A 27,650-nucleotide genomic window follows, 5' to 3' on the forward strand; every position below is an offset into this window, starting at 1 on the left:
CAGTACTTCAGCGTGCAATATATTGCCTTGTTAGTGCTTTTTTGTAGGGTTGAAGCTGAACATAATATATTTATTTAAGGAAAAATAATGCTTTCCCACAACACTGCGTACTTTCTCTTGGTTTGTCTGGCTCTCTGGATAGTCACATGGCAGCCCCTTTCTGTGCCGATCTCCACATGTCGTATCCCCTCCTTACATACACAGCGAGTGTTTAAGGATGGGCTTCTTGGGATACCCCACTGTCAATCAGCTTAGCCCATTCAACTGGGGCAATCTGAATGCCAATCAGCAAGCTCCTGATTGCATGACCCACCCTGCACAACACGGTAGAGGTCCAGGCTGTAGTGCTAGAGGCTGCTAAAATCTCACAGCAAGGAGTTCCACTTGTTTGGACCCAGCTAAGCAAAAGCACTCAGCCCTTTTCTGTTCTCTTCTGGAGTGGGTGGAATCTTCTGTCGATCACTTAGCCGGGGTTCAGGGTGACCGCAGCACTATTGTTCAGTGCAGCTGTAGGTTGACCACCGCATTGTTAGCAATGGCATAGTAACAGTGATCCTGATTGATAACACACTGCTACTGATACAAGATGATAACAGCAACTGCCATGGATAACCAACCAATGTTAATTGATTTAACCACTGTGATACAGGTTTGTCACTGCTATTATCATTGTACATGGCCATTTCAGTTGCTCTTGTGCTTCCATTGCCACTTAGCTAAGGGCGCTGGAACTCGGGGTGCTGGGGGTGCGACTTTGCATGGCTTCCATCATATACAAGGTTTTGTTCAATGGCTTTCAGCACCCCCACTTTAAAAATGGTTCCAGTACCACTGCACTTAGCACAAAAGGCATTGACAACCATGGTCTTGTCTTCTTTGAATATGTACTACTACAAGCAATCTTCTTAATCACAATGCTAAAGAGGTGGGCTCCTCTGCATTCATGGTTTTAGAGCTCTGAAACCTAGTATCGCAAAACACTGGCCATTACACTTCCCCCACTTAACCTTGGCGATCAACTGCTGCCAATCTATGACATCTGGGTCATGGCACATTTAGTAATATCTTGGTAACACTGTCATTACAAGTGTTATTGCATAGTAATTACTTCGTAACTACACAACCACTTGTGTAATTGCAAATAAACATCAGCAACAGCCAGCATTTTTCATTCTGTAATTTAACATGTTGGTGTATTGTTACTACACTACCATAAGTGTGATTATTGTGTTATTACAATGCTATTTCAATGCAGTTAGGGACTGTGTAGCTATTTGTGGCAACAATACAAAGCTCATACAGACATAGTTGTGAATTATTAATTTCATAGTACAGCACTTTCTCTACAGGCGCTGAGCACTAAGACAATGTCAGAAGCTGTGTTTTGTAGATTACAAGCAGCCTTGGGATAAAGACAAGTTTGTTTTATGAATTTATTTCTTTGGATCCTGAGCACCCTTCTTGGTTGTCAGGGAAGGCTTGCGTTTTGTGAAGAAGTTGCGATGGCCAGTGCCACAGCTCTACTGACAAGACATTCAGCTGCAATTAAGTCGCTGTTTTATTTGTTGTTTGTTTTTTTTTTGGTTGGTTTTTTACTTTTTATTCGCCCCCCAACGATCTCAAAGACACGCTGCAAAGCTTCAGGAGACGAGAGAAGCGACGCGGAGGAGTAAAAAGAGGAGCAAACAGCAGCGGGGGCGAGATGCACAGAGGAGGAGGGAGGAGGGGGATCAGAACTCAGGTAAACAAGACTCATATTTCAGGGTGTTTTTTTTTTTTTTGGTTTGATCATTCTATTCACAGAGGAAAGAGAAATGTAATATAATATAACATCCCGACAACCAAGTTAAAACAGCCCACACAAATAATATTTCTATTGTCTTCCATTACAGCAGTTTACAATTGCCCTTGTAAAAATGTACAGAGGCACAGAGAGCTCTGGTGAAAAAAAACAAAAATAGATAAAAGTGTGCAAGTAATGGGAAAGCATGATTAAGTGCATATCACGTGACGCAAGAGAAAAATATTGCCTCTTAAACTGCAAAAATAATATATTTTAAAGTTGAAGTGCGCTTTATGTGGGATCAATCCATTACACTGGATATGTGTATGCAATCCCCCAAAAATTTTTGACAGCATAGTGCTGCCTGTTATCTGAAATATTGAAACAATGAATTATTGAAGGAATGCTTCTATTTGAATATAGTGCTACTGCTCTTTCTCATTAAACTAACACATTGTGACTCTAATTACTGTGTATTTACATAGTAGTTACTTAGTAAATAAATGTGTACTTACACGCAGTTACAATGTTATTATGCATAGTTGCAATGAACTTAATGTGTAAATCTTTTTTTACCAGATATAACCCTAACCCTAACCCTAATTATTTTCTGATACAATTGTGTACTTACCTATATTGTGCAAAAATATTTGCATATAAGTACATTGTAACTAAGCACAATAACATTGTAATTATGTATAGGTACACATGCATTTACTAAGTTCCTACTATGTAGATACACAGTATTTAGAGACAATGTAAAGTGTTTCCCAAAAAACAACAGCCACTTCAGCTTTCCGTTCCAATTCGGGGCCTCGTTTAACTACTAGCTGTATGTATTGATATTCTTTCTCCTTAATTTCTATCATTTTGCATACTTTTAATTGAGGGTAGTTCACTGATATGAACAATATTATTCTGGAACCATATTTCAATATGATTAGATATTGTTCAGGTAATTTATACATAGCAGCCATATAGGAGGCTGTGTGATCCAGTGGTTAAAGAAAAGGGTTTGTAACCTGTAGGTCCCTGGTTCAAATCCCGGCTCACTCACTGACTCACTGTGTGACCCTGAGCAAGTCACTTAACCTCCTTGTGATTCTGCAGCTGATGCATAGTTCACACACCCTAGTCTCTGTAAGTCGCCTTGGATAAAGGCGTCTGCCAAATAAACAAATAATCATAAATGGAATATTCAGAAGCTGTGAAACATTTCAACAGGAAAAATGCTTTTTTTAGTATAAATGTAGGCAGATTAAACAATTTCTTAAAGTATTGCTCACACTTTAATATATTGGTAATTGTTTTCGGGAGCCTTCACTGATTACATTTTTGCTTGAGTTGAAATCATTGCAGGGGAGAAGGTCTTTTTTAAATGATTTTATTTAACATTAAGAATAATCATGCAGTAGAATGTAAGTTTGTACAGCATCTAGCTTGGGTCACTGAGTTTATTCACTGAGTGTGTGTGTGTGTGTGTGTGTGTTGGTTTGCTGTGTAGCTGCTGGATCTGAATACCGATGGTTAAAGTTTGATTTTGTTTGTACTCGCTTTCACAGGAGGTCACTGCTCCCGTTTTCTTTTGTTGTGCTTTTCATTGCTTGCTGTGTCATTTTTTTGATCGCTGCATGTGTGTTAGATTAATACCACTCTGACTCATTTTAATAAGCTTAACCACTCGTAAATATATGTATGAATTTCAGAATAACTTGTCAAAATCATATATATTTTTTAATGCTTTTGTGTCTCCTTCCACCTTTCCTTATTTTTGGCTGTTCATCTGGGCTAAATATATTTTAAAAAATACTTCTACTAATAATAATAAATTAATTCATAAGGGAGTTACTTTTTAAATCAAAACTCAGTTTGAAAAATGAAAGCTCCTTTTGGGATTTTCAAAAGGAATGACAAAGACTGAATAAACAGGCCATGATGCATGCAAAACCGTGATTCATTAGTGCAGATTACATGCCCAATCAAACTACAGTCATTATATTGAAAGTGGCTGTGTTACAAGCCTAACTGCATTGAGCCCAACAATGAAAAGATAATTGAGCAGAATTTGCATTCTCTGAATGTCATAGCTCTTGTTTTTTTTATATATACAGTGTGATGGAAGGCTGCATTGTGAAGCCTGCAGAAACTCAGGACTGTGCTTTCATCCACAGCATGTCAACAGTTATCAGTGCAGTTTGGTATCTCGCAACACCAAACGCTATGAAGCAGAGGAGAGGGAATAAGGGACGTCTCTATATATCGAAAGATGAAATGGAAATTTATTCCACTTTATGTACTGTAACTTTTTTTTAATCGTCGAGGGACTTACTTTCTGCAAATATACAGTCACTTTCTACAAAGGCCCTTTTATGCATGCATATATATATATATATATATATATATATATATATATATATATATATATATATATATATATATATATATATATATATATATATTGTGCAGGAATCTATAAACGAGGAAAGTAAATCCCTAAGGTTCTTAAAGAAAGGTTGAAAGAGCCCTGTCTCTTGGGGGATAGGGCCAAAGAGCTGCTCCACTAAAGAAAACTCACAGTGGTGCTCAATTTCAACTCAATGCGCTCTGTGAACCCTGCATTCACTCTGTTCCACCAAGCCAATTCAATAAAACGAATGTATTTAACATTCATTCCAGCTAACTTGCGTATGTTGTTTCAAAAGCATCCTTTCAACATTGATTTCCTATCCAGTTTCAATGCTTTTCAAATCTTTTTTGACTGCCGATGTTGCTGTGAAGAACATAGATATTGGTATATATCTCTAAGGGTGATTCAGACTGGTGCAATACTTGTTTTGTTTAGTACATTATGTGCTGGCTTCAGATCCATACAGTGTCTCACCCCAGAATGGACCTGGGATTGTTTGAAACCTGAATGCTGCAGACAGTAGAGCATTTCTGCTAAGGCGTTTCCATGGCAATGCTCAACAGGAGGAATGCTCTTTGTTTCTCTCCTGCAGTTGAATTTGTTTTGAAAAGCAGTGCTGTCGACACAAGGAAAGCCCTTTGAAGACTGAAACCCAGGAACAGATTATATTTATTTTTTAAGCAGTCCGATTTTTTCTGTTCTTGACCGCATTTATTTTATATTCTCTTGGCAAATAAATTCAACAACAACAAAAAAAGCTTAGTAACGTATCTGATCATTTTAAACAACTGCATTGGTTCTGGAGAATGACAGGGTGACAGTGCTGCTAGAGAGCTGAGAATGGACTGCTTCAGGAACGTGACGCTGCTGGAACAAAACATTTCCTACGACAGACTTACTGGCCCAGATATTTATTTTTTAATTGTTATTAGCAGAATTTCCATTTGCAATTTTTTGGTAACTATATTGGGCACAGCCTTGCTAATGATAATCTAGCCCAGTACCACTATACCTGACATAGTGCTGGAATTGAAAAAATATATATTGATCTTTGCCAGGTAAGTAAAAAGAAAATAGTATCTTAAATAAAACCTACGCACACACCAGTTTAAGTGCTAACCCAGAAAAATGCCACGTGACTGATTGATGGGGTTGACCTGACTTGTGTAAGACTGCCATCTAGCAAGCCTGCCATCGTACTGCAGGTAAATCAGAATCGATGGCCTAAGTTGTTTCATTCTATTTTTTACTGGTGAGTTTTCATAATTGCACCCTGGAGTCAAAAGAAATAAATAAATACAATTTAGAGAGAAGGTAGGCAGGTCCACCTTCTTAAAGCACATAAGTAAAAATCTGAACCAGGTACAGTTTGCAAATGCCACCTCGTTAAATTCATATCAATCATACAGACGTCAATAGCCGTCAATACTGTGCTAACAGCGAACAGTATTGCATATAACTAATTTAATGTGAGTACCAGTGCATTCACCATAACACTTCTGAAATCAATAGCAGCAAAGCAGGGTCCAAAAAAGGATTCAAAAGATAAAACTAACTCACCGCTTTGCTTCTTTTGTTCTGCACAATGTTTTTTACGGTACTGTACCTTCTACCCTGCTGGGAAGGGAATAACTATAAATAAAGAGATGTATACGATTAAAACCTCCCACTTGTCATATTTGACTTTTCATTTGTTTCTGAAAACAAAATGCTTAGAAACGGCTAAAAAATGTTTAACAAAAGTGTTTCAAGCTCTGACTTTGATAGGTACACTAGTCTAATGAGCATCTGCCAGTGTGTGTGTGTGTGTGTGTGTGCGCGCGTGTGTGTGTGTGTGTGTGTGTGTGTGTGTGTGTGTGTGTGTGTGTGAGAGTGTGTGTGTGTGTGTGTGAGAGTGTGTGTGTGTGTGTGTGTGTGTGAGAGTGTGTGTGTGTGTGTGTGTTTGTGTGCGTGTGTGTGTGTGTGCGTGTGTGTGTGTGTGTGTGTGAGAGTGTGTGTGTGTGTGTGTGTGTGTGTGTGAGAGTGTGTGTGTGTGTGTGTGTGTGCGTGCGTGCGTCTGTGTGTGTGTGAGAGTGTGCCTTAGGGTTTCAATATTCTCCACATGTCATTTCCTCCAGTGTGATGCTGGTTTTTTCATCGGCTGGTTGGCCTTTTCTCAGCTTGCAACTGCATTATTATCTTTTCTTATTAATATTCAGGCCTTCTGAAAAATGGCATGAACAGAGTCATCAGACCCACTCCTGGCAGTAATAATAAATGTAAAGAAATTGCTTTTGTTTCTCATGAGTGACTTTCTTAGGCAAAGAGCCATCCATTCCGTTTGCTGCATTGCTTTCTATTCTGCATACTGTCCTGTATATATGTAAGTACAAATGCAGCAGTCATTTTGAGTGAAAAATTATACCTTGTTATATTTTTATAATATGAAAAAAAACAAATTTCATAAGCCTGCGTCAAATTACCTGCTTTTTTCTATAACCACAGCCTTCCACACTGCAGCCCAGCACCTTCTCTAACCACTGAGCTATTTAAAACCCATTGCCTTCCACACTGTAGACCAGCACTTCCTGTAACCACTGCACTGGTCAGTTTCACTGTTTTACACACTGCAGCCCAGCATTCTAACCATTGAGCTACTTAAACCCACTGCCTTCCACACTACGGATGAGTCTAAAGAAAGGATAATTCCAGTCATGTGAAAATCTCCCAATGTCACTTTAAAACAGTGTTACCCCACCATGTGTATTTTGTTTAGAGGTATATTTCACTTGGCACACAAAGCTATTTTAGAAAATGCTATTTCTGCCCCCGGCTGGCTGGTTTATGACAGTGATTTACACCTCTGATGAGACAAGGAGCTGGAGGTCATTTCATTTCAGCCGGGAGTGCTTCTCATCCCCTCTCGCTCAGCCTAATAACCGCCCCACTACTAATGGGCACATTAGAGATGAAAAATCACACTGGAAAACCTTTTCTGATTCTTTTTTTTTTTTCTTTTTTCACCTTCAAAACCAATAACGTTTTGATCTATTCAGTTCAGTTTTGTCTGGATTTTTCTCCATTGCTTGAATTTTAAACCTCTAGCGAACAGAAAAAGAAAGGTCCTCCACTGTGCTTGTTGTACTAAAAACAGGGTTCAAAATATGAGGGACTGGAGGTGCCCTGTTTAAAAGAAGAGCACCTGGTTAAATAGTGAGTTTTTTTGGCTGTTGCTGTAAAAAAACAGTTGGAAGTGAAGGGGTTAATTCTGTCTCATTGATAGCTCATTGCTGGTGAATCTGAAGGAAGATAAACCACAATTATGGTCCCGAGACAGTCCAGTGAAACATGATCAGCAAAGACCATAAATACTGCAAACTGTCACAACACCAGTTATTTAGGAGCGAAGATGTCCTGTTTATTAGAAGAGCCTGGGGATTGACTTGCAGACCTTGACTGGCTGAAGAGACCTTCACTAACTCAAGGCCACCATGATATATTGGTAGTTTTCTTTTGTTTTGAAATTTTAAGTCCAAGGTGCAGGAGATGCAGGATTTGAATCCCTGCTCATCCTCTTCTGTCTCACAGACTGTAGCCTGGAGGCAAAGTGGCTTAGTGGTTAGAGTAGATGACTAGGAGAACCAGGGTTTAAATCCCAGTTCACATCTTCTTGCTCACTGACTTTTGTACACAGTCTTGTGGTTAGACTTCTATTTTATGAGTCAAGATTATAATTTCTTTCTTTCTTTCTTTCTTTCTTTCTTTCTTTCTTTCTTTCTTTCTTTCTTTCTTTCTTCCCTGTCTGTCAGTGCTGGACATGCTCAGACTCAAGTGACGTAGTCTCTTCAGACACGCAGATCATCTCCAGCGAATCGCTGAGACGAAACAAGGTGACTCCCAGAAGGACGCAGATTGCCTGGGGCTGTGCGCATTGCCGTAACGGGAACAGTATGTTTAAAAATCGCTTAAGCAGGAATGTTGAACCCATTTTCAGTGTTGTGCTTTGCTGCAGTTCTGTGATACACCCCTTGGCTCCAGAGGGCAAAGCAAAATTATTGTTATATGCAATATCTTATGATGCACCTTTTCATTCTAGCTGCTGAGGTGTTTTCTTTTTTATTTATCTTTTTGTATTTAATAGTAAAATGGCTACATGAAAGTCGTTCACATTTAGCCTCGCTTTGCCAGTTTTTATTACGTATGTATCTTTTCAGCAAGGTGCTTCTCTGCAGCCCATCACTCCCAAAAGAAGGGGTCTGAAATTTCTTTGGAAGCAATCCTCCAGTTGAATAATCACGCCGGCTAGCTGCTAGTGTTTTGAAGAAGATGAAGAAGAGCTCTTTGTGCCGCCTGTGTTCTGTTTCACAGTAAGTTAGTTCACTGAGACAGCACAGTCGGGGCTTGGCTCCAACACCCATGTTTCACTGCTGACTTCCACTGACTGACATTCTGAAATATAAAGTCCTGAAAATGTATTAAGGTGAGAACATGAGCCCCACATGGCAGTGAGCTGGAACATAATACTAACAGGTGGCTCTTGTCAGTGGTTCTGTGTCAATGTGTTTTTGTGGATCACATGTCTGCGTTTACTATCTCTGAGAGGCTGCATGTTTATGTTCTGTATTCTTAGATGTGAAAGCCTTGCACTAGTCAGCTCTGATTTTCAGCTGCTCAAAGTTGGTAGTGTATGGATGTCTTCAGGAGAGTTGCTCTGCCCTACCCAGTTCAACATTCCTCTCCTCTGCAGGTATAAACAGAATGGTTATCAAGGACAATGTGCGCCCATTGGAATTCCAACTGCACCGGCTACTGGCTTAGAAACGGCTAATGCTCTTTTCAAACAGCCAATAGGATTGCATTCCTTTGGAAGGGGGTGGGGTTAGGTCAGATATCACAACAGCTAAGAAAGGACATGGCTATTTTGGCCGGTCATGCAGGGCTGTTTATTTTGGTAAAAGGCTACACTGAGCAGAAAGAAAACAGAAGCACAGAAGGGGGAGTGAGCTGTGTCCCTCTGTGACAGGTAAACTAGATATGCTTTAACTAACTGCTAGTAGTGAAATAATGACAGTTTAGTGTCTATGTAAATTTAGCCAAGGTTATTGTGCACTTTGTTGAGGGCTTCTGAGGTACAACGACAAGCCCTGCTGGTGAGCTGGTAACCTGCAGGAGCTGAGAATGGGAATGCACTTTTACTGGTTTGCAGTTGAGACGACGATGCTCTTTAACCCTTTCAGTCCTGAATTATTTTTGTTGAGATGAAGCATGCGAAATTCAGTTATACAGTTTAAAAAACTCTTTTATTGAGTATACATGAGAACAGGACAAACATTATTTTTTTTTTTTGCATATATTGCACTTTAAGAACTCTAAGATAAGATGGGGCCTTGAGGTCCCACCAAGACTGAAAGGGTTAAAACCCTAGCACCTGTTTAATTGTATTTATTTAAGAGCGTAGGCATAGATTATCTGACTTTAACAGTAAAGTTGAGTGTTTGTTTATCTAGAACCAGCATGAAAAGCTTTTCAATCTACCAGCTCTCCCAGCCAGGCTACTCTTCAATGGATTTCCCAATAGAGATCGGCTATTAATAGGTTATTACACAGTATACAGTATACAGTAGTAGCCTGCTTATGCATGAATACAAAAGCTTGGTCCTCCTCCACTTGCACTCATGTCATTTGGAAAAGGGTTGCATGTAAAATGCTATTGGCAGATTGTTACAACACCCATACAACACCTCCAATCACTGTGAGTATTATGGGGTTATAAATAATGCATGTCTAAATAGTGCATTCACTGCAATACTCAGCTAAACACACAAGAGATTAAAATGTTATTAAAACACTGAATGCATTGTTACAGTATATAAAAGCAAGTGGATTACCACTGGGCTACAGGTTAACTCACATGACAGTCGTCTGTTTATACACAAGATGAATGAAAGGAGACCTGCCAGTGTTTTTGTGAGGCACTTATGTCCCGGTACATAGTTTACATATTGAACATGCTGCCTCCAGTGCTGGTATTGAATTCCCAGTACTGTGTTGTATTTATAACATACTGAATTTACTGACTGTGTTCAGCTTCCTGGCTTTCAGATACTCAATGGCATTGTACCGAACAGCTACTCTGTGCTGTCATTTGCTTTTGTTTCTACTTCTAGTGAGACAAATTGTGCACGAGTATTACAAATTGCCATGACTGTCATTTATTTTCCGTGCTTTAGGAGGTAATATTCTTAAGTGAAGCTAGATCACAGCACAGAGCAGGAACAGGAATGATCGCTAACCAGCACTAGCGGTCTGTAGTCTGTATTCAGAATCGTTCTCCTGTTTTTCAATGTTCAAGGTGAACTAACCAGATGATCCTTCTGCTGAAATCCAAGCCCAGCCACCATTCCCTTGCTGTCCTGCCAGGTTTGATCCCCACCTCTGCTGGATGTGCCCAGGCCCACAATGAGCCTCTACCTTAACACCTACCTCTACCTGACTCTGCTGGGGGGGAGGACAGCGAGGCTCTACCACAGGATCAGGTACCTCTTGACTGTCTTCAGGGTTACAGCCCATAGACTCCCCTCTTCAGGAATTAACTGTGCTGTCGGAAGAATCCCTCCCAGATCCCGTGGCTCAGTGCTCCAGCTTGGGGGCTCATCCGGGATAGATTCACAGTCCGTTATTGGTTCTAGTTCCGGCATCTTTATTTCAGGATTGCGCTCAGGAAATGTTAGAATGGACGGTAACCACTCTGGCCTTGGTTTGTTCAAGCCAGGTCCTGGGTCTGTCATGGCAAGCCTGAGTAGTCTTCGTCTTAGTGCCAAAGCATACTCCTCATCCAATAGCAGTAGAAATAGCAGCAAAGGGGAGGCACCGATTGGTGTCTGCCAAGAAGACAAAGCATCTTTCCAGTTGAGCAACCTAGGGGCCAGCTTTGGGGAGTCCTTCCAGCACCTATCCCAACACATCAATGTCTACTTTGGGGGTAAGAGACTGGAGGGAGAGGGGAGTCATAAAACTGCAGATGGGCGAGTGATAGAGATTTGGGAGGTCAGGGACCAGGAGCCACATTTGAGGATGGCAAGAGGTACCCAACACTACTCTGGCTACAGGAAAGGGAGGCTTGTTAAGGAGGAGCATGGGCCTTTGCAAGTTGATTCGGAGGCAGAGAACCAGATACCATCTAAAGTGCAGCTTTTTCACATCAGTGGCCTTGCTACCAAGTTTGGTGAGAGTTACAGCTATGTGGCCAGCCACATCAACACCCTTTTCTCTCGAGGCCAGTCCCGAGGAGAACAGCCTCCTGAGTCTGATTTCAGCAGGGTGGCAGGGAGAAGCTGGAGGGGAGCAAGACAGAGGAAACACGCTGGATCTGAGAGCAGGATTGGAAGGAATACCGCTGAAACACAACCACATGGGTCTGTCCAATCTAGTGGGCAGGATCCTGTTGCAGGAGTAGACCCACTCCAAGACTCAGAATACAGAGATAGTTATTATCAGTACTTGGCCCAGTATATAAACCAGTACTTTGGTTCCAATGAACCTGCCATAAAACCAATAGAGTCTGCAAGATCTATTGACGTGAACCATGTGGAGACTGGGAACACTGCCAAACCAAATGTCTCTGCTCCGGTAAATCTAAAAAGAGAGGCTGTCTGCAAAACTGCAGAACAAAAGTCCATCCAAGATCACAAAGCTCCGGCCTCCGTACCCAAAACTCCAGGTCTCTTTCACATCAGTAGCCTAGCAACCAGTTTCGGGGCGAGCTACTCACAAATGGCCAATCACGTCAACTGTTATTTCAAAGGTGAAGGAGTCTGGGAGGAGGAGACAGAGGAAGAGGAAGGAGAGTGCACCGAGGAGGTCCTGTATGAAAGCACAGCACCCCCGCAGGTGAAGAAGCGCACCTTTCTCCAGTACCTCACTCAGCCCACTGGCACTGTGCAGGATCTGCTGGGGAGTTATCTTGGAATGAGACCAAGAAGCCAAGTGGCTCAGCCAAGCTCTGGGGTAACAGCGTCAGGAGATGGGATAAATAGAAGGGTGAGTGCAGAAAGGGGCACGGTTGGGGCAAGTACCCTTTACTGGCAAAACAATTGGGTATAGCAGCCCAGCTGATGGAGCTTCTTTAGCTTAATCAATGCCTGTGGTGAGAATTACTTAATTCCTTAACTCAGCCATGAGCAAACAGTAGTATTTTGGTTTATTACTATATGCCCTATATCAACAATTATATACGACTGGTTCTAATGACAAATCAATCAATAATTCGACCATCTAAAGATGTGGTCTGGAAATCTCAGAAGTACAAAAACATTATAATCAACATTTGACCAGCGTAAAAGAATAGCTTTTTGTATACGTTTTGTAGAGATGTGTTTTAGTCTCCATATTGCAGACTGTTCTCCATTAACGTGCACTTGTTTCACAAGCAGTTGAGGTAATCTTCCTTCTCTGCCCCCCTCAAGGTGTTTGGTAAGAGGCAGGCTGAGGTTGCAACCCGGGTTCTGATCCAGAAGATCCATACTGCCTCCGGGTCACACTCCATGACAGCCAGAATCGAGGAACTGAACCGCCACCTGACCCGCCACCCAGAGTGCCGAGCGGTGGCATGGCAGGTAACTAGCCAACCACAAATATCCATTAATCCACCAGTGATCACTGGCTGGAGGTCTCTATCTCCTCTCACCAACAACAGTGCTTCTACTGGCCAGGGGCTAATACTCACTTTCTAATGGGGGTTATACTTGAATCCTTGCTTTCTGTGTTTTTTTTTAAATAAATGCACTTTGAATTGCAGGAGAAGGTGTTGGTCCTCCTGCTGCGCCAAAGACGTTGCCATAGTGACGACCAAGAGCTCCAGGGAGCAATCAGGGAGGCCCTGGCTCTGATTGGCTATGCAGACCCGGTCAAAGGTCAAGGGATAAGAGTTCTTTCCATCGACGGAGGTGGTACAAGGTAGGGATTCTTTAGATAGAAGTTCATATAGTGTATGAATGCATACAACATATATGAACTGACATATTTTGCAATACAAATGTTGTCTATATAGATATGAACAGTGTCTTTGAACCAGTGACAACCTTGCCTCTCTCTCTCTCCTACTCCACAGAGGGCTAGTGGCTCTGCAGGTGCTGAAACAGCTGGAGGAGGAGAGTGGCAAGCCAGTCCACCAGATGTTTGATTATGTGTGTGGCGTGAGCACAGGTACGTGAGAGCATGTGGCACGCTGGCGAGACTATCAGCAAGGGGCACAAGTGCAGATATTGTTTTCCAAAAATCGAAGGCTTTTTTTCTACTAAAGTAGAAACGTTTCTAAAGTAACAGGAGCATCCAATCTGTTTGCGACCAGCATTTCACTGTCCATTTTTAGTTGGCTGTGCTGTGCACCACGCAGTAATCTTTTCCAGTTCTGATATCTTGTGGTGCGCGTGTCGTTGTTTCAGGAGCAGTGCTGGCCTTCACGCTGGGTCTGGGTCAGATCTCGGTGGGGGAGTGTGAGGAGATGTACCGCCGCTTCGGCTCCGACGTGTTTCGGCAGAACCCGCTGGTGGGAACGGTCAAGATGGGCTGGAGTCACGCCTACTACAACTCTGCCACCTGGGAGGGCATCCTGAGGTAAGGGAGGATCCAGCCTCTATGGATTGGCTAATGAGTGTCTATTAGGGCACTGCTGTTAGTCTTACTGTTTTAGTAGGAAGAGTTATTCTAACTGACTAATTGAATTCTGACAGGGAGAAGATGGGGAGTGAGATGCTTATTAAAACAGCCAGGACACCCTCCTGTCCCAAGGTATGCCATCAAAGTACTATTCTTTTTTTTTTATTACTATTTTTTTAACTTCTTTACTAGAGTAACATCTATTAACTGTAATATTGAAATATTTTACCTGGTAATCCCTATTTTTTTTTTCCTTGTGTTGTGTTTTTGATATTTTCTTTGGACCTCCCTCCTCTAGGTGGCAGCAGTCAGTGCAGTGGTGAACTGGGGGACGAGCCCCAAGCCCTTCATCTTTCGGAACTACACCCACGCACCGGGCAGTGTGAGCCGCTATGCAGGCGGGACAGGGCACCGGCTGTGGCAGGCTGTCAGGGCATCCTCGGCAGCACCTGGGTACTTCCAGGAGTTCAGACTTCACAACGACATACACCAGGTACAGCGCAGTGCTGCTCTACACCAGCAGAGGGCGTGAGAGCATCACCCACCAAATACATGAAGCCTGGTTCTGAATTCAACATGCATTCTTTTTGCAGTCTTTGTGAGTTCTTCCTCTAAATTCATTTGAGAATCCAAATTGATTATTGTGAAAAAAAAATTACATTCGTAAAAAAATCAACTTAAATATTATGTAAATACTGTATATGGCAGTACTAAAAATACAAATATACTGCTGACTGACATCTGTGTTGTTGAGTTTTGTGTTTTAGTTCTTTGATTGTGTTTGATGTTGTTTTCTGTGGTGTTTGTGAGCCTCTTGCCAGGTCGTCATTGGAAATGAAAATTTGACTGGATGAATAAAGGTTTTGATTGATTGATTGATTGATTGATTGATTGATTGATCTATAATAACGATGTCTTCTTCTATCTCTTGTAATATTGTGTTCCCCTGGTTCTCTGTCTGCAGGACGGAGGGCTGCTGCTCAATAACCCCTGTGCGCTGGCTGTCCACGAGTGCCGGCTGCTCTGGCCGGGATCGCCTTTCCAGTGCGTGGTGTCGCTAGGCACCGGTCGCTATGACAGCGGCAAGAAGAGCGCGGCAACATCGACCAGCCTGCGATCCAAGATCAGCAACGTGATCAGCAGTGCCACAGACACTGAGGGTCAGGAACTAATTACTGCTGGGACTGCTCTCAACATTTTGCAATTATGTTCATCGTGTCACCCATGACCAGTTTCTGCCCTCTCTGCCCCCCAGGGGTCCACACTCTCCTGGATGATCTCCTGCCTGTCGACGTGTATTTCCGTTTCAACCCCTTGATCAGCGCATACGTCCCCCTGGACGAGAGCCGGGCGGAGTGCCTGGACCAGCTCCGAGACGACACCGAGCTGTACCTGCAACGCAACCGTCCCAAACTGCAGCGGCTGTCCGGTATCCTGCGAGCGGAGCGGGGCGCCCTGCGGACAGCGGGGGACTGGCTGCGGGAGAGCACCTGGCTGCTGAGGCACCGCTGGAGCTAGAGAGCGTGCAGTTCAGTCACAAGGTGCTCATGTTAAATACTGTTACATGCATCTATTGCAATGCAGTGGACATGACCCTTATTACACATGCATCTTTAAAATGACTGCAAAGTGACCTTATGCAATTCTAGTGCATTGAGCATTCATTCATTCTAATAGTGGGCTACAGTTGTACTTTTAGTACTTTTTTATGAGCTATAATTTTATATATCTTTTTTTTTTTCAGTAATGTCAATAAGAAGTGCACGGTGTTGTACTTTTCAGAGAATAGACATATGTTTGTAGACGTGTATTTTTATGTAAATAATATTTTTGGAAGAGTAACAATATTGTTGGCATTTGTGTAAAATGTATTACCTTGAACTATGTTTGTAACAATAGGTCCTGTTCACAAAACCGTCAATGAAATATAAGATGTATTTATTACTTTCTTAATAACAGTGTGTTCTATGAAATAAAAATGTCTAAGATTTACCTTGTGCTTATGGATTGTGTACTCCCTCTAGTGCCCCTTACTGGTACTGCATGGATTGCATTTCACAGTTATTTTCAATATGCCAGCACACATTTTGATGTAAAACTAAGAAATTAAGCACACTGATATATTCACCAGTTAACAGCGAGGTGTATAAAAACAGTTTAAAATCAGCAAGCATGGTAAAGCACTATGGAAAAGCCAGCTACTGCAGCTGGATCCACAGACACAAAGAAAGAATGGTAGGCTGCTAAACTGCAATACATTTTATCAAGGGAAACTTTTCCAAGAGATGCCGTTACATGCTGCAGTGTGAGGCTGTATTTCTAGCCCTGCTTACAGGGAATCACACACTTTAATACACTTGCTCTGACAGGATCTTGTTTGTGGCAGGAAATGAGATCAAGTGGTGAGATATGTATAGCTCTGAAGGGGAGACGACGTCAAGGGCTCAGTTCAGAAGATGAGGCTCGCTTGGCTGTTGTTTGGGTGTCTGATCTCAGGTAGGAGAGAGGGAAGGAGAAGAGGGAGCGGGAGAGGGGGAGGACAGGGAGAACGAGAGGGGGAAAGGGCGGTTGGGAAAGAGACCCAATTGTTGCTTTGAAATTGACAGAATATTAAGTATATCATCCAGCGACCATATTTAAAATGTGTAGATGCACTGGTAAAACTGATTGTGAGCCTATATGTTTCTACTTGAGATACCTCTTTATACTTGATGAACTTAACTTATACAACATTACAAAGTATATCTTAGGACGCTGGAATTGAATTTAACTTAAATGTCATTTAAAAACATAGATTTAGTCTACTTTTCTAAATAATTTCAAAATGTAAGTTTTATTTTGCTTGGGCATTGCTTTGGTGAATCAACTCTTTACACACTTATTCAGGGATAGATACTACACACAGTAAGCCTGTCTGGTTCGGTTTACGTTACAAGTATATATATAGTTACATTGTAAACTTTTTATTAATTACTGTGCCGTTACTGTGTAGTTTAGTGTCATTTCTGCCACTTAAAGACATTTAAGTTACTTAGTTTATCGCAGTAAAGAGAATGAGTCAGTTGGAAATACAGTCAGAATGAAAAAGAAAGTGGAGTGGAGCATGTATTTTCTTTTTATCTTCCTCCCCCTCCCTCCCTCCCTCCCTCTCTCTCTCTCTTTCTTCACTCTGCGTTCCCACTCCTCCAGTCTGCCTCTCCCACAAGGTGGCGCTGCAGGCTGGAACTTCGCTGTCAGTGCGCTGTCACTACAAGGGGTTTGGGCAGCAGTGGGCCAAGGTGTGGTGCAGACAAAGCTCCCCGCAATACTGCAGCGTCGTGGCTGCCACAGACCAGCCTGACCACGAAGGGAGGCAGCAGATTCAAGACAACGTGACTCACGGCTTCATCACCATCACCATGAGTGACCTGCAGAGTAGCGACTCAGGAGTCTACTACTGCGGGGTGCACTGCAAGAGGCAGGCCTACCTGCTGGGGGCGATAGAGATACAGGTGTCAAAAGGTAGGACAGCAGGGCCAACAGTGAAGATGTTCTCACATAGCTAAAGACCCAAGAGGGTCGAGTATAGAAAAAGCATTTCTAAAGAAAGTAACCAAAGTAAAATAAATTGTGCTTAGTGCAGCTGAAAATTGAAAAAAATATGTTTATTTTCTAGCTGAAAAAAACCCCACAATGGTTATTTTTATTGTGTATGTATAGATATACATCTGTATATATATATATATATATATATATATATATATATATATATATATATATATATATATATATATATACATTAGTAACAAGCTTGGTTTTCTTCACAGAGTCCATGACTCAGAGACGTGTCTCTTATCCACTGACCACCACCTCCGTGAGAAGGACCTCCATCACCACCCTGTCCATCCCCAGAGCCATCAAGCCTGAGGAGAACCTAAAGTGAGAGCTCCTGGAAGCTAAACCCCAGGGTCCACCATTTGACTAAATACTTAATATCTCCATGTCTGTTTACTGGTGAAGCTATCCACTGATTCACTGTAGCCTCTCTCTCTCTCTCCCCAGTGCTCTGCAGGACAGGGAGACGAACCTGAGCTATTCTGCATTGGCCACCCTCCTCGCCTGTCTGCTGCTGGTTTCGTTGGCAGTCTTTATTAAAGGGAGAATGCGCTACAAGACTGGTAGGGATTGAATATTCCTCTCCGAGCCTGCACTCACTTTAGTAAATCTGTTTAGAATGTAATTTGGACACAAGTATATCTTCCTGTATTTGAGCTGGCTGCTGTTATGCCTAAAACACTTTCTTTCTTTCATTCACATTGTTTACGTTGCTATGAGCTGCTTTATGTATATTTCGTGTAACAGTTTTATCATTAATGATAATTAGTGTCATTGATTGAAAGTGGAAGTCTCTAATACTGTAAATGGCTTGCTTTAAAAAAGCATTGCTCCTGTTTGTATTTTTGTTCACTGTTCTCTTAGTTTCCCCTCAAACTATTCACAGTAAGGGGATTGGGAAAAAGTCTTGTGTAAGGCTTTTCAGAGACACTCAAGACCATTGCAGATATCGTTTTGGACAAGGTGACATTAATGAGGGTCCAACGATACAGATTTTCAGCATTAAGTCACTCTGTCTGCTCGCTGCACAAACATGAGCACAGACAACAAGCCTCTGGCTTTCTTACTGAGGCTGGGACTGTGTTACTACAAATACATTCCCTCCAGGAAACACTATCTCACTAACTCTTGTGTTGATTTCAGTACGTTCAAAAGTTCCTATACGTTTATATATGAAGCACCCAGTAAGAATGTCCTCTTAATATACTATTAAACATTGTACTTAGTTTCATTTCCAGTTGTTATCAATAAATGTTATTTAAATTGTCTGATTAGTTTAACTTCTACCCCTTGCTTAACCATTTAAATATGACCTATACATGCTACAGATGCATTTTGTTTTATTAATAAACGTCAGTTTATGAGGGACTTTTTTTTTCTTTTAACACCTCCACAGCTGTGACATTTTTGAAAAACAAAATATTGATCTCCAAAAAGCAGGTGTTTATTTTCATGACATGATATCTCAGCCAAATCTTTGAGGTTTCTGTATATTTGCTTTCAGACGTGCCCACATGCACCCACTCTTACACTGTCAGGAAGGAAGAGCTAACCTTTCAAAACTGCTGCAGGCTTGATAATTAACACAGATAACCACTCAGGCACATACTGTATCAGCTCACATTATTTGCAATAAAGCTCTTAAAAATACTGATTCTGATGTTCTTGGGTTTGAACCCAGATCTCCAAAGGAGAAAAGCCTAGTCTGGCGCACTAGCCCGCTTCTTTAAGATTACTATTTCTATTCATTACAGATCTGATAAGGCTTAAAAAAACATCTTTTGTCGTGGCCAGATTTGCCCGTCCTAAAAAACAGGAAAATGTGTATGGAGCAACACCCCGCCGAGATCAAGTGACCTTCTACAGCGGTGAGTAAAGTCTGTGTGCTGTACAGGAGTTAGTAGCATTGGGGTTTGAGTAGCACTGATAGCACTGAGTTGTAGGCTAGAAGGAGTAGCTAACCAGCTCAAGCACTGGACTGCAGCGTGGAAGGTAGTGGGTTTGAGTAGCTCAGTGGTTAGAGTGCTGGACTACAGCGTGGAAGGTAGTGGGTTTGAGTAGCTCAGTGGTTAGAGTGCTGGACTACAGCGTGGAAGGTAGTGGGTTTGAGTACCTCAGTGGTTAGAGTGCTGGGCTGCAGTGTGGACTTATTCATGTCAACTATGAAACTGAGTAAAAGCTTTTCAATTCACAACACAATAGAGTAGAGCAGTTTTTTTCCTGAAAGCCAGCACACAACAAGGCAGTCTGAATGAAGGGTTTCTATCCTATTTTCCAGTTAAACCCAGAGAACAGCCAGAGAACCTGCAATCTTCCCAGAGTCAGTCTTTCAACATTCCTGGAGGACCTTTCAACATTCCCAAGGTGAGATACCAGGCACCTCGCAAATCAAATCAACGCTCAAATGCGGAAAGTAAAGAAACAGTTACTGCTATAATGCAATCAGTTCTAGCTTCATAAATTAAAAAATAAATAAATAAATACATAAAAACATTTGCACTGCAGCAAAAAATAGCAAATCTGGCCCAAATAAATTAGTATCTTTAATTGTAATGATATGACAGAGAAATACAACCTAGTGCAATCTTTGAGATGGTTGTAAAACCTGACCTGTCTTAACAGTTAACTCCCACACGAGGGCGCAGTACAACACTCTTTAAACAGTCTCCCTGCAAATACATTGTCAACCCTGACAGCCAATTCTATTCTTCTTCTTCTTCTTCTTCTTCTTCTACCTGTAACTGTGCTGTACATATTGTAAAAATAACTGCAAGGTCACTGTCTTTTCCAATGTAGGTAGAAGATACTGTAGAGTACACAACAGTGCATTTCTCTGGAGAGACTGGGCAGGGAGAGCGGAATGTCGGGGCTCCTGAAGACTACACCATAGTGGAGTGGAGAGAGGGAGCTGGGTCAGTCAGCTTTCACAGCACCCCTCAGAACCCCGAGGCTGTAGTTTATTCCAGGGTTTTTTAGGGACAACGCATTCTGCATTGAGTCGATCTTTTAATATGAACAGCTCTGCATCGTCATTGACATGCTTACTAATATATTAATTCCTGTGTTTCAGCTTGATAATGGTTAGTAACAAAATACACAAGCTTTGTAGTAGGAATAACAAATGCGTATGTATTGCAGATTATGAGTTTTGTTAAGGTATCAATTATTTATTGAAATAATAAATCATTATACCCAAGTCTTATACACAGTAGAAATGCCTAGGGCTTTGATGCCAAAATATGGTACTGATCCAAAAGGAGGAAGGAGGCTGAAACCGCATTAAAAGCTGCATTAAACTGTAGAAATATGTGCTTAATCCTTCAGGAGCATAATTGTGTCTAATCTACAAAAAATGATATATCATAAGGATTAATGGCTAGGAGTCACAGGCATGCACTTGGAATGTTCTATCAATGCGTGCTGTGTCGGTTTTCAGAGTGATTATGAAGGATTGTGCACAGAATTCTACATTATAATGTACAGCAGCTTTAATGAAGGTGTTAAGAATTGTATTCAATTCAAACAAAGCATTGGGGTGCAAAGGGCATCTCCAATTTAAAACAGTTTGAAAAGCACGCTTTTTTCTAGCAGCAAAAGAAATATAATTTGCTGAAAGCGCGCTCCTGCACTCTCTCTCTCTCATAAAGCATGCCTTTAACGTGGCGTTAATTAATTTTCAACCATCTGGGGTTCTTAATTCAAATGAAAAGAACCCAGTTAATTGCAAAAGGAAGATTTGGGCGCCTTTATTTGATCATAAAGCAATAATGTGCACGTTTCTGAAAAGTCTTCCCGGGAATTAGAAAATATTTTATGACGTTTTACCATTGTAATATATTCTAATTAGCACGTCTGTTTTGCAGTGTTCATTTGTTCGCTTTTTGTTGATGGCTGAAATTTGGTATTTACTGAGGCGTTTTTTTTGTTGTTGTTCTTTAATAATGTCTGAGAACTGTGTTTATCAAGTTCTGATGTGTTGAGGCATCCTGTGATCTGTTCAAATTGAATAACAGCACATCTGGGATCCACAGTGTGTGCTGTACCTCTGTTACAACGAAATACATTAAACTGCACCACGGAGCACCACTGAGTGAACACAGCACCAGCATGAACACTGTTTTCATTTAGTTTTCTTTCAGGTTGTTTCATTTTACAAGATACATAATTACATAATGTACAACATACAATAATACATAGACAACAAGACTCAATCCTATGATGACTGAAGGTTTAAATACAGAGGAATAGTAGATTGTTACATCATTAACTCAATGACATCACAAACACATTCATAGATTTGAATAGAAATAAAAGGGTGTATTTACTGTGGCATCAAAAACCTATAAGTACCTCCACTGTTTGTTTTCAAACACACTTTCCCTTGACAAAGGTATGTTAAAAATATCGAAACGTTGGGAAGTTGATCTTTCGAGCAAAAGCTTATATATATATAATCAATACAGTGAAGTGTTTCGCATTTGTTGTGTTTTTAAATATTGAAGAATAAACCATTGTATTAAATGATGGCTTTGATTTATTTACTTTACAAAGCAACTAATACTGTAGAAACAACTGCATCACCTATCAGTCCTGCCGGCTACTGTGGAAAACAAAACCACAAATCTAATGGCGAGAGTGCGCCACTGTCATAGATGTAATAGGAAACAACATTTCTATCTATCTGAGAAGTCACGGCAGCCAGTGAAGCTGATCTTAATCTCCGGAGCGCTCTTTAGCCAGGCTCAGTATCACAAATCCATAAATCAAGCATGCTGCTGACCTATCCATGGCATTTATCTATCAGAGGCCCCCTCGAAAATCACTCTGCATTTCAGTCACGCCGAGACTGTGTCCCTGCAGAAAAGCAACGACTGTCACAGCTTCTCTAACCACTAAGCCACTGTGTCTCAGAGTCTCTAAGCTCAACCTCAACGCTGTAGTTATTCTTTCCCTGAGACAGTTCAGTTCCTCAGCTGAAACACCAAGCCACACTGCCTCCCTGCAGTCTCTCAGCTCTAACTTTTCCTTTCCCAGTATATAATATATATTGTGGGGTTTTATAGCCACAGTTTGCTCGGATCACAGCCTTGTCACAACCCTGGCATAGACTCCACAAGGTGTTGGAAGGTGTCTTCAAGAATGTTAATCCATTCTGTCATTAATATACTTTTAAAATATTCGGTTCAGTTGCCAGAGGATTGTGAATACGACTGCGTCATTCAAGTTCATCCCAGACGTGTTCAATTGGATGGGAAAGGTGCCTGGGGGGTCTCTGTCGTGATGTGCTATATCGTTATCTGTCAGCAGGGGGTCACTTCTGAGCAGCAGAGGGTTTTAGCCAAAGAGGAATATTGTTCACCAATTTGTATGAGAGGCTGCCTTTGTGACAGAGTGCTTATTGTGGGTCTATTGCTATGGCAGTGTCATCCAGTGATACACATCTCTCTGAGTTCACCACAGGAATATTAAACAGCAGCTCCCAGCACTCACAGTGATGGGGAGGTGACTCCAGCTTGTCTTCTTGTGCATATAGTTTTCACTGTGCAGTGACCAAAAATGTTGCTAAACCTTTTTTAACCATCTTTTCCATCAATAAATTATATAGACGACTAGGGGGTCAGATTGCCTCCTCTCTCTGCTACATTTTTGTATGTTCTGTAATCTTTAATACAAATCTGCCTTTTATTTCAGAAATCTAACTAGTGTACAGTACTGGCCCAACAGTATACATATACATAGGTTATTTCAATGAGAATATAAAACAGTAACTTCACTACCACGCGTGTGTATATGATTGGTTATTTATACTAGGTAGATATTGTAATTATTTATACCTTACACATGTGAAAACAATATGTGTAGATAGTATGCAAATACCATCATAAAAATTATTATTATTATTATTATTATTATTATTATTATTATTATTATTATTATTATTATTATTATTATTATTATTAATGTGATAATTAATAATAGTTTTTTTTTATATATATACTCGAATTTCTAGACTTTTGGGAGGTTATTATATACTTTCAAATCACATGGATTTTTCTATAGTAGTTTATTTAAAGTTAGTGAACTGCACATTTAAAATCCATATGCAGTTCGATTGGAAAATGCATGTCTTTATGCCGACCTTGCATTCTGAGCACAGCAGGATACAAGAATGTACTTCACTTCATGTGATGGCACGGGAGCGCGCTCGCGTCATGAAACACCTGCCCAGAGGCCGCCGGGAACGCACCTTGCCCTGTCGACACACATACAGCAGTAGAACGAGAACGCGCAGATGTGGGTACCGTGTGCTGTCGGGAGCGCGCTCGGCCGAAGCTGTGCTCTGCTCCACTGCGGATTCATGTATAGAGCGATGAGCGAGAGAGAGAGAATTAAACTGAGGACGACATAGCATAAACTGAGTCATATGTACATGCAAAAAAACAGAAAGCACAAAGAGGAAACACAGACCACTCAAACGAAGAGGAGGTGGCGGAAAGACACCACAGGTAAGTCATAATTTGCTTTGGAATGTCATGGATGATGTTGAAATACAGGATTTGGGAATTTAAAACAAACAGGAAATCGTGAGATTACTGCATGCATCACAGAATGGAAAATGGTAGTAAAGGTCTGTTTGTAATGCCACGATGTTATCCTTGCTTTGGTTGTCCCCGGGTGCTGGGATAGACTCGTCTCTGCGCATCTTTCCACTGCGTCGATTTTTTGCTGCTCTGCGCAAATTAGAAGCACCGCGGGTCCGAAGTGGTGTAACACTGAGATGCGCGGTTGTGTGCATCGTTACTGGGAGATTACTGTTAAAATATGACTTGCAGTAATCAAGCACAGTGAACAGGTTTAGCAGAAGAAAACTCAAATGTAGCACTCGCGCATCCCACTGCAGCTGACTCGTTACTGGATGTTGCAATGCTTGTTTTAATGCACAACCTAAAAGACTACAGAGTGCTAATATAGTTTGTCCAAAATACTACTGGTAAGCAGGCCATGGGTTATGTTGACAAGTGCATTACTTTGTATGGAAGTGGTACCAATTGCATAATCTGCATGGGACAGATAGGCCTGTAGCCGGTATAGGGTGGGTACACAGATCATTTGAAAGACACGGTGCACTGCACTGTAGGCCTCTTTTTCAAGAACTCGGGAGCTGCGTGTTTTACTTTGGCGATGTGTTTATTTATTTATTTATTTATTTATTTATTTAATTTATTTGTGGTGTTTCAACTTTTAAAATAAACAAATAATAATAAATACAGACGTGTGTACCCAATTATAAGGAATGTGAGGTGGGAGGGGGGACATTTAAATAAGTAGAGGGGGCAGGCATGAAAAAATGAAGTGACGTTAAACTTGGGATAGGTGACTGAAATATAAGATTATTTTTTTTTCACCTTAGTGTTGCAAAGTCCCAATATTTAAACCAGCATTTCTAACCCAGAATATCTTCCATTCAGCCCTCTGTTTGGCAAGTAGTCTTATAGCATATAGCGATTCGCTTGACTATAAACCTGGACTGGATAGAACCACAGGAACTCTAATATTGTTATTGTTATATCAATAATCATCCATATTAAACAAGTGGTTCTATTTATTGTCTCCAATAGAACCACTTGATCCAACCAAACCACAATTTCAGGTTAAAATTTTGAAACTTAGCATAGAATTAAGGAGTGGCCAATGGTTCTGTTATAAGAATGGCTCTTTATGGAACTAAAACAAAGGGTTCCAGAGCAAAGCCCAAAAGAACCCAGATCTCTGTTTAGAATGTCCAGGGTGCCCTCGTTTTAAAGCATGACCAGTTTATTTATTTATTTATTTATTTATTTATTTATTTATTTATTATTATTAGAGTCCTCACTAAGCATAACTATTATTGCACCAATATGGCGAGTTGTTTCCAGGTTTTTTAAAAGCTGTCAGGGGTCCTGGCACAATTCAGCTTCCCTGTTCTAATTACTGATCTTTAATTAAAATGGAATTAACACAAGCCAGCTCACAGTACCTGGACTAGCTAGGGTCTGGCTAAAGGAAAGACACTATTTCTATGTCTTTATAACTGCATCATTTTGTTCCGTTGCACAAGCTGTATATATACAATTGAATACTAGTGGAAAGGTGTAGGGCTATTAAAACAGGGTGTAATGTGTTTAGTGACCAGCAGGTGTCTAGATCTAAGATGCAACTCAAGTTCTGTAGATTTAAACACTGGCGGGAGGTGAAGCTGCTGGCACGAGTGGGGTAAAATATGTCTATTGGAGTATTTTATGCACGGTCGGCCCTGTCTCATACAGTATCAGATGTGAAGAGAAGGAGCAGGAGCAGCACCGAGTGTAGCTGACTGATTCTGTCACCCACAGATAGACCGTAAAGGAGAGGTGAAGTGTATAAGACGTTCACTTTCTCATAATAATGCACACTGCATTGCTGCTTTGAACTCTCTTATTCAAAGTCGTCCTGATTGGTAAGTGTGGTGAAGTACTGAGATGACATTCCAATTGGGTGTAAAAAACGAAAGAAATGAAATGAAATCCTGTCCAGCCCCTCTTCTGTCTTCTGAATTAATGAACAACCGTTCCCTTTCCTCCTGTTCCCCGCCTCCTCTCCCACAACAGTGCTTTAATGTTGGGAACTGTGTCTTGAAGTGCATTTGTGAAAGTGTTTGATGCTGCCTCTTAATGTGTAAATCAATCCCGGACTAGGGTTTAGTCATTCTAACAGGCTAACCAATATTGCAGCTGTGCTAAAAGCATAGAAAAGCGAAGTAAAGACAAGCATGGTTAAAGAATGAACAGAAAAGTGATCACTGAAACAGTTTTACAAATCTCTTGCTCAGCTTCTTGCTCCCCATTTGCAGAGACAATCGGCCCTCTCTAACGCCTCTCCCTGTCTTCGTAGACTGCGCTCTCTGTGTAAAGCACTCAAAAGCGGGAGCCCTGAGGTTCAGTGACAGCCTGTCCCTTTCACTCTAGACCCGAGTCACAGCCGGCTTGCTTGAGCATTTCGAACTCCGGACAGACGAGACGAGAACTGTGGATGTGACAGGAGTGTGAGGCAGTCGCAGTCAGCGAGAAAGAGGTTTCAGAAACAAAACCAAATGAAAAACGCACCTCTCTCTATCTCTATCACATGTCTCGGTGTATAATATATATCCTTGACAATATACATGGGATAACTACTTTCCATATTAGTCCTAGACACCTGCTGGGTACTAAATACATTACACCATTTTACTGTGGGGTCGTGTGGCGTTCCCCTGGTGCCTTTATTCATTCTTCACACATGAGTCCACAAATAACAGCTGTCTGCAGTGCAGGCAGACACTGAGAACTTGTTTTTTTGTTTAATTTTTTATTTTTTTTGCTCCCCAGCTGACACAGAGAGAGAGAGGAATCTATTCTTAATAAAATAAAATAAAATAAAATAAAGGAGAAACAGAAATTGTGTCTGGCACTTCTGGACACATATCTTTTTTTTTACATTTTTTTTTTGTATCAGCAGATGGACAATAGCAACTAGTGAAAGAGCCACTCTGGTGCTAAACAGCACAGACAGACTCTCAATAGAGGCTTTGATATTTAAACTCTGTGCATCGCCCTCGGGGAAACCCTTGTCTCTATTGTTTGAAAAAGTGGGGCCAAGAGAACTGAAAGAAAGAAAGAAAGAAAGAAAGAAAGATATGTAAGTTAGTGGAGCAGATCTTGGAACGGTGTTACTGTCTACTCGTTCCAGTAACACGAAAAAAAACCCACAAAGTTTACTTTTAAAAAAAAGGATGCAGAGTTCATGTTTTTTAACTGGAACAGCTTGTGGACTGCCAATAAAACCACAATCATATGTAAACCGCATGAAAGCAGTTTTGAAACAGCAGACGCACGTCTGATTGAATAAGACAGATTTCCTTGGGAAGGACACACTGACTTCGAGTTCATTAGCATTTTGGCTTAACACCCTTATGTTCGGTCAGGAAAGCAGAAAGAGCTCAGCCTTGGTTTGGGAGAAAGTAGAGCACATGCAGATTGGAGGTTTGAGGCATGCTGCAGCTCAGAGACAGGAAAGCATAAATCTCAATCAATAACTTCTCAAATAAATCAATCCTGCTGCATTAAACACAGTCCGCTATGACAGACAGACTTGAACGGTGCATTGTAGAATTGTCTGTCCAGGCCAGAGGGTAATGAGATTAAATAGAACCTGCTTTGATGCCAATAGGCCTTC

General features: G+C 41.2%; 3 protein-coding genes across 34 annotated transcripts in view; all 3 read left to right on the plus strand.

Annotated features, from left to right (window-relative positions):
* The first annotated feature begins 1,195 nt into the window (after nt 1–1,195).
* On the plus strand, nt 1,196–15,887 carry LOC117429336 (calcium-independent phospholipase A2-gamma-like). 5 transcript variants are annotated; one of them, XM_059004217.1, is made up of 12 exons: nt 1,196–1,741; nt 7,979–8,059; nt 8,384–8,536; nt 10,522–12,209; nt 12,635–12,784; nt 12,967–13,124; nt 13,279–13,373; nt 13,613–13,784; nt 13,901–13,958; nt 14,125–14,319; nt 14,791–14,986; nt 15,082–15,887. In XM_059004217.1, the coding sequence occupies exons 4-12, from the start codon at nt 10,629–10,631 to the stop codon at nt 15,342–15,344; spliced, it is 2,868 nt and encodes a 955-aa protein (XP_058860200.1). In that variant the 5' UTR covers nt 1,196–1,741; nt 7,979–8,059; nt 8,384–8,536; nt 10,522–10,628; the 3' UTR covers nt 15,345–15,887. The 5 variants fall into 5 exon arrangements, 4 of the variants coding, with proteins under 4 accessions (XP_058860200.1, XP_034763737.1, XP_033904605.2 ...); XM_034907846.2 differs by lacking the exons at nt 1,196–1,741; nt 7,979–8,059; nt 8,384–8,536 and adding an exon at nt 8,603–9,192 and having other exon boundaries at nt 10,522–12,059; XM_034048714.3 differs by lacking the exons at nt 1,196–1,741; nt 7,979–8,059; nt 8,384–8,536 and adding an exon at nt 8,604–9,192.
* A 250-nt stretch (nt 15,888–16,137) lies between these two features.
* Nucleotides 16,138–21,935, plus strand: LOC117429827 (CMRF35-like molecule 3). The gene is made up of 7 exons (XM_034049679.3): nt 16,138–16,322; nt 17,016–17,327; nt 17,633–17,744; nt 17,868–17,983; nt 19,175–19,288; nt 19,699–19,784; nt 20,217–21,935. The coding sequence occupies exons 1-7, from the start codon at nt 16,283–16,285 to the stop codon at nt 20,394–20,396; spliced, it is 960 nt and encodes a 319-aa protein (XP_033905570.3). The 5' UTR covers nt 16,138–16,282; the 3' UTR covers nt 20,397–21,935.
* Nucleotides 21,936–23,715: 1,780 nt separating this feature from the next.
* Nucleotides 23,716–27,650, plus strand: part of LOC117426531 (neurofascin-like) — a 66,372-nt gene continuing 62,437 nt past the window's right edge. For 14 of the 28 annotated variants that reach the window (XM_059003589.1, XM_059003599.1, XM_059003600.1 and 11 more), the window contains exon 1: nt 23,717–23,926. In XM_059003589.1, coding sequence (XP_058859572.1) covers nt 23,845–23,926 — 82 coding nt within the window. In that variant the 5' untranslated portion in view covers nt 23,717–23,844. Of the gene's footprint in view, nt 23,927–27,650 lie in introns of all 28 variants that reach the window. The other 14 variants (XR_009309256.1, XR_009309257.1, XM_059003585.1 and 11 more) reach the window with 3 other exon arrangements.

This window comes from Acipenser ruthenus, chromosome 29, assembly GCF_902713425.1.
Source record: "Acipenser ruthenus chromosome 29, fAciRut3.2 maternal haplotype, whole genome shotgun sequence".
NCBI classification, from domain to species: Eukaryota; Metazoa; Chordata; class Actinopteri; order Acipenseriformes; family Acipenseridae; genus Acipenser; species Acipenser ruthenus.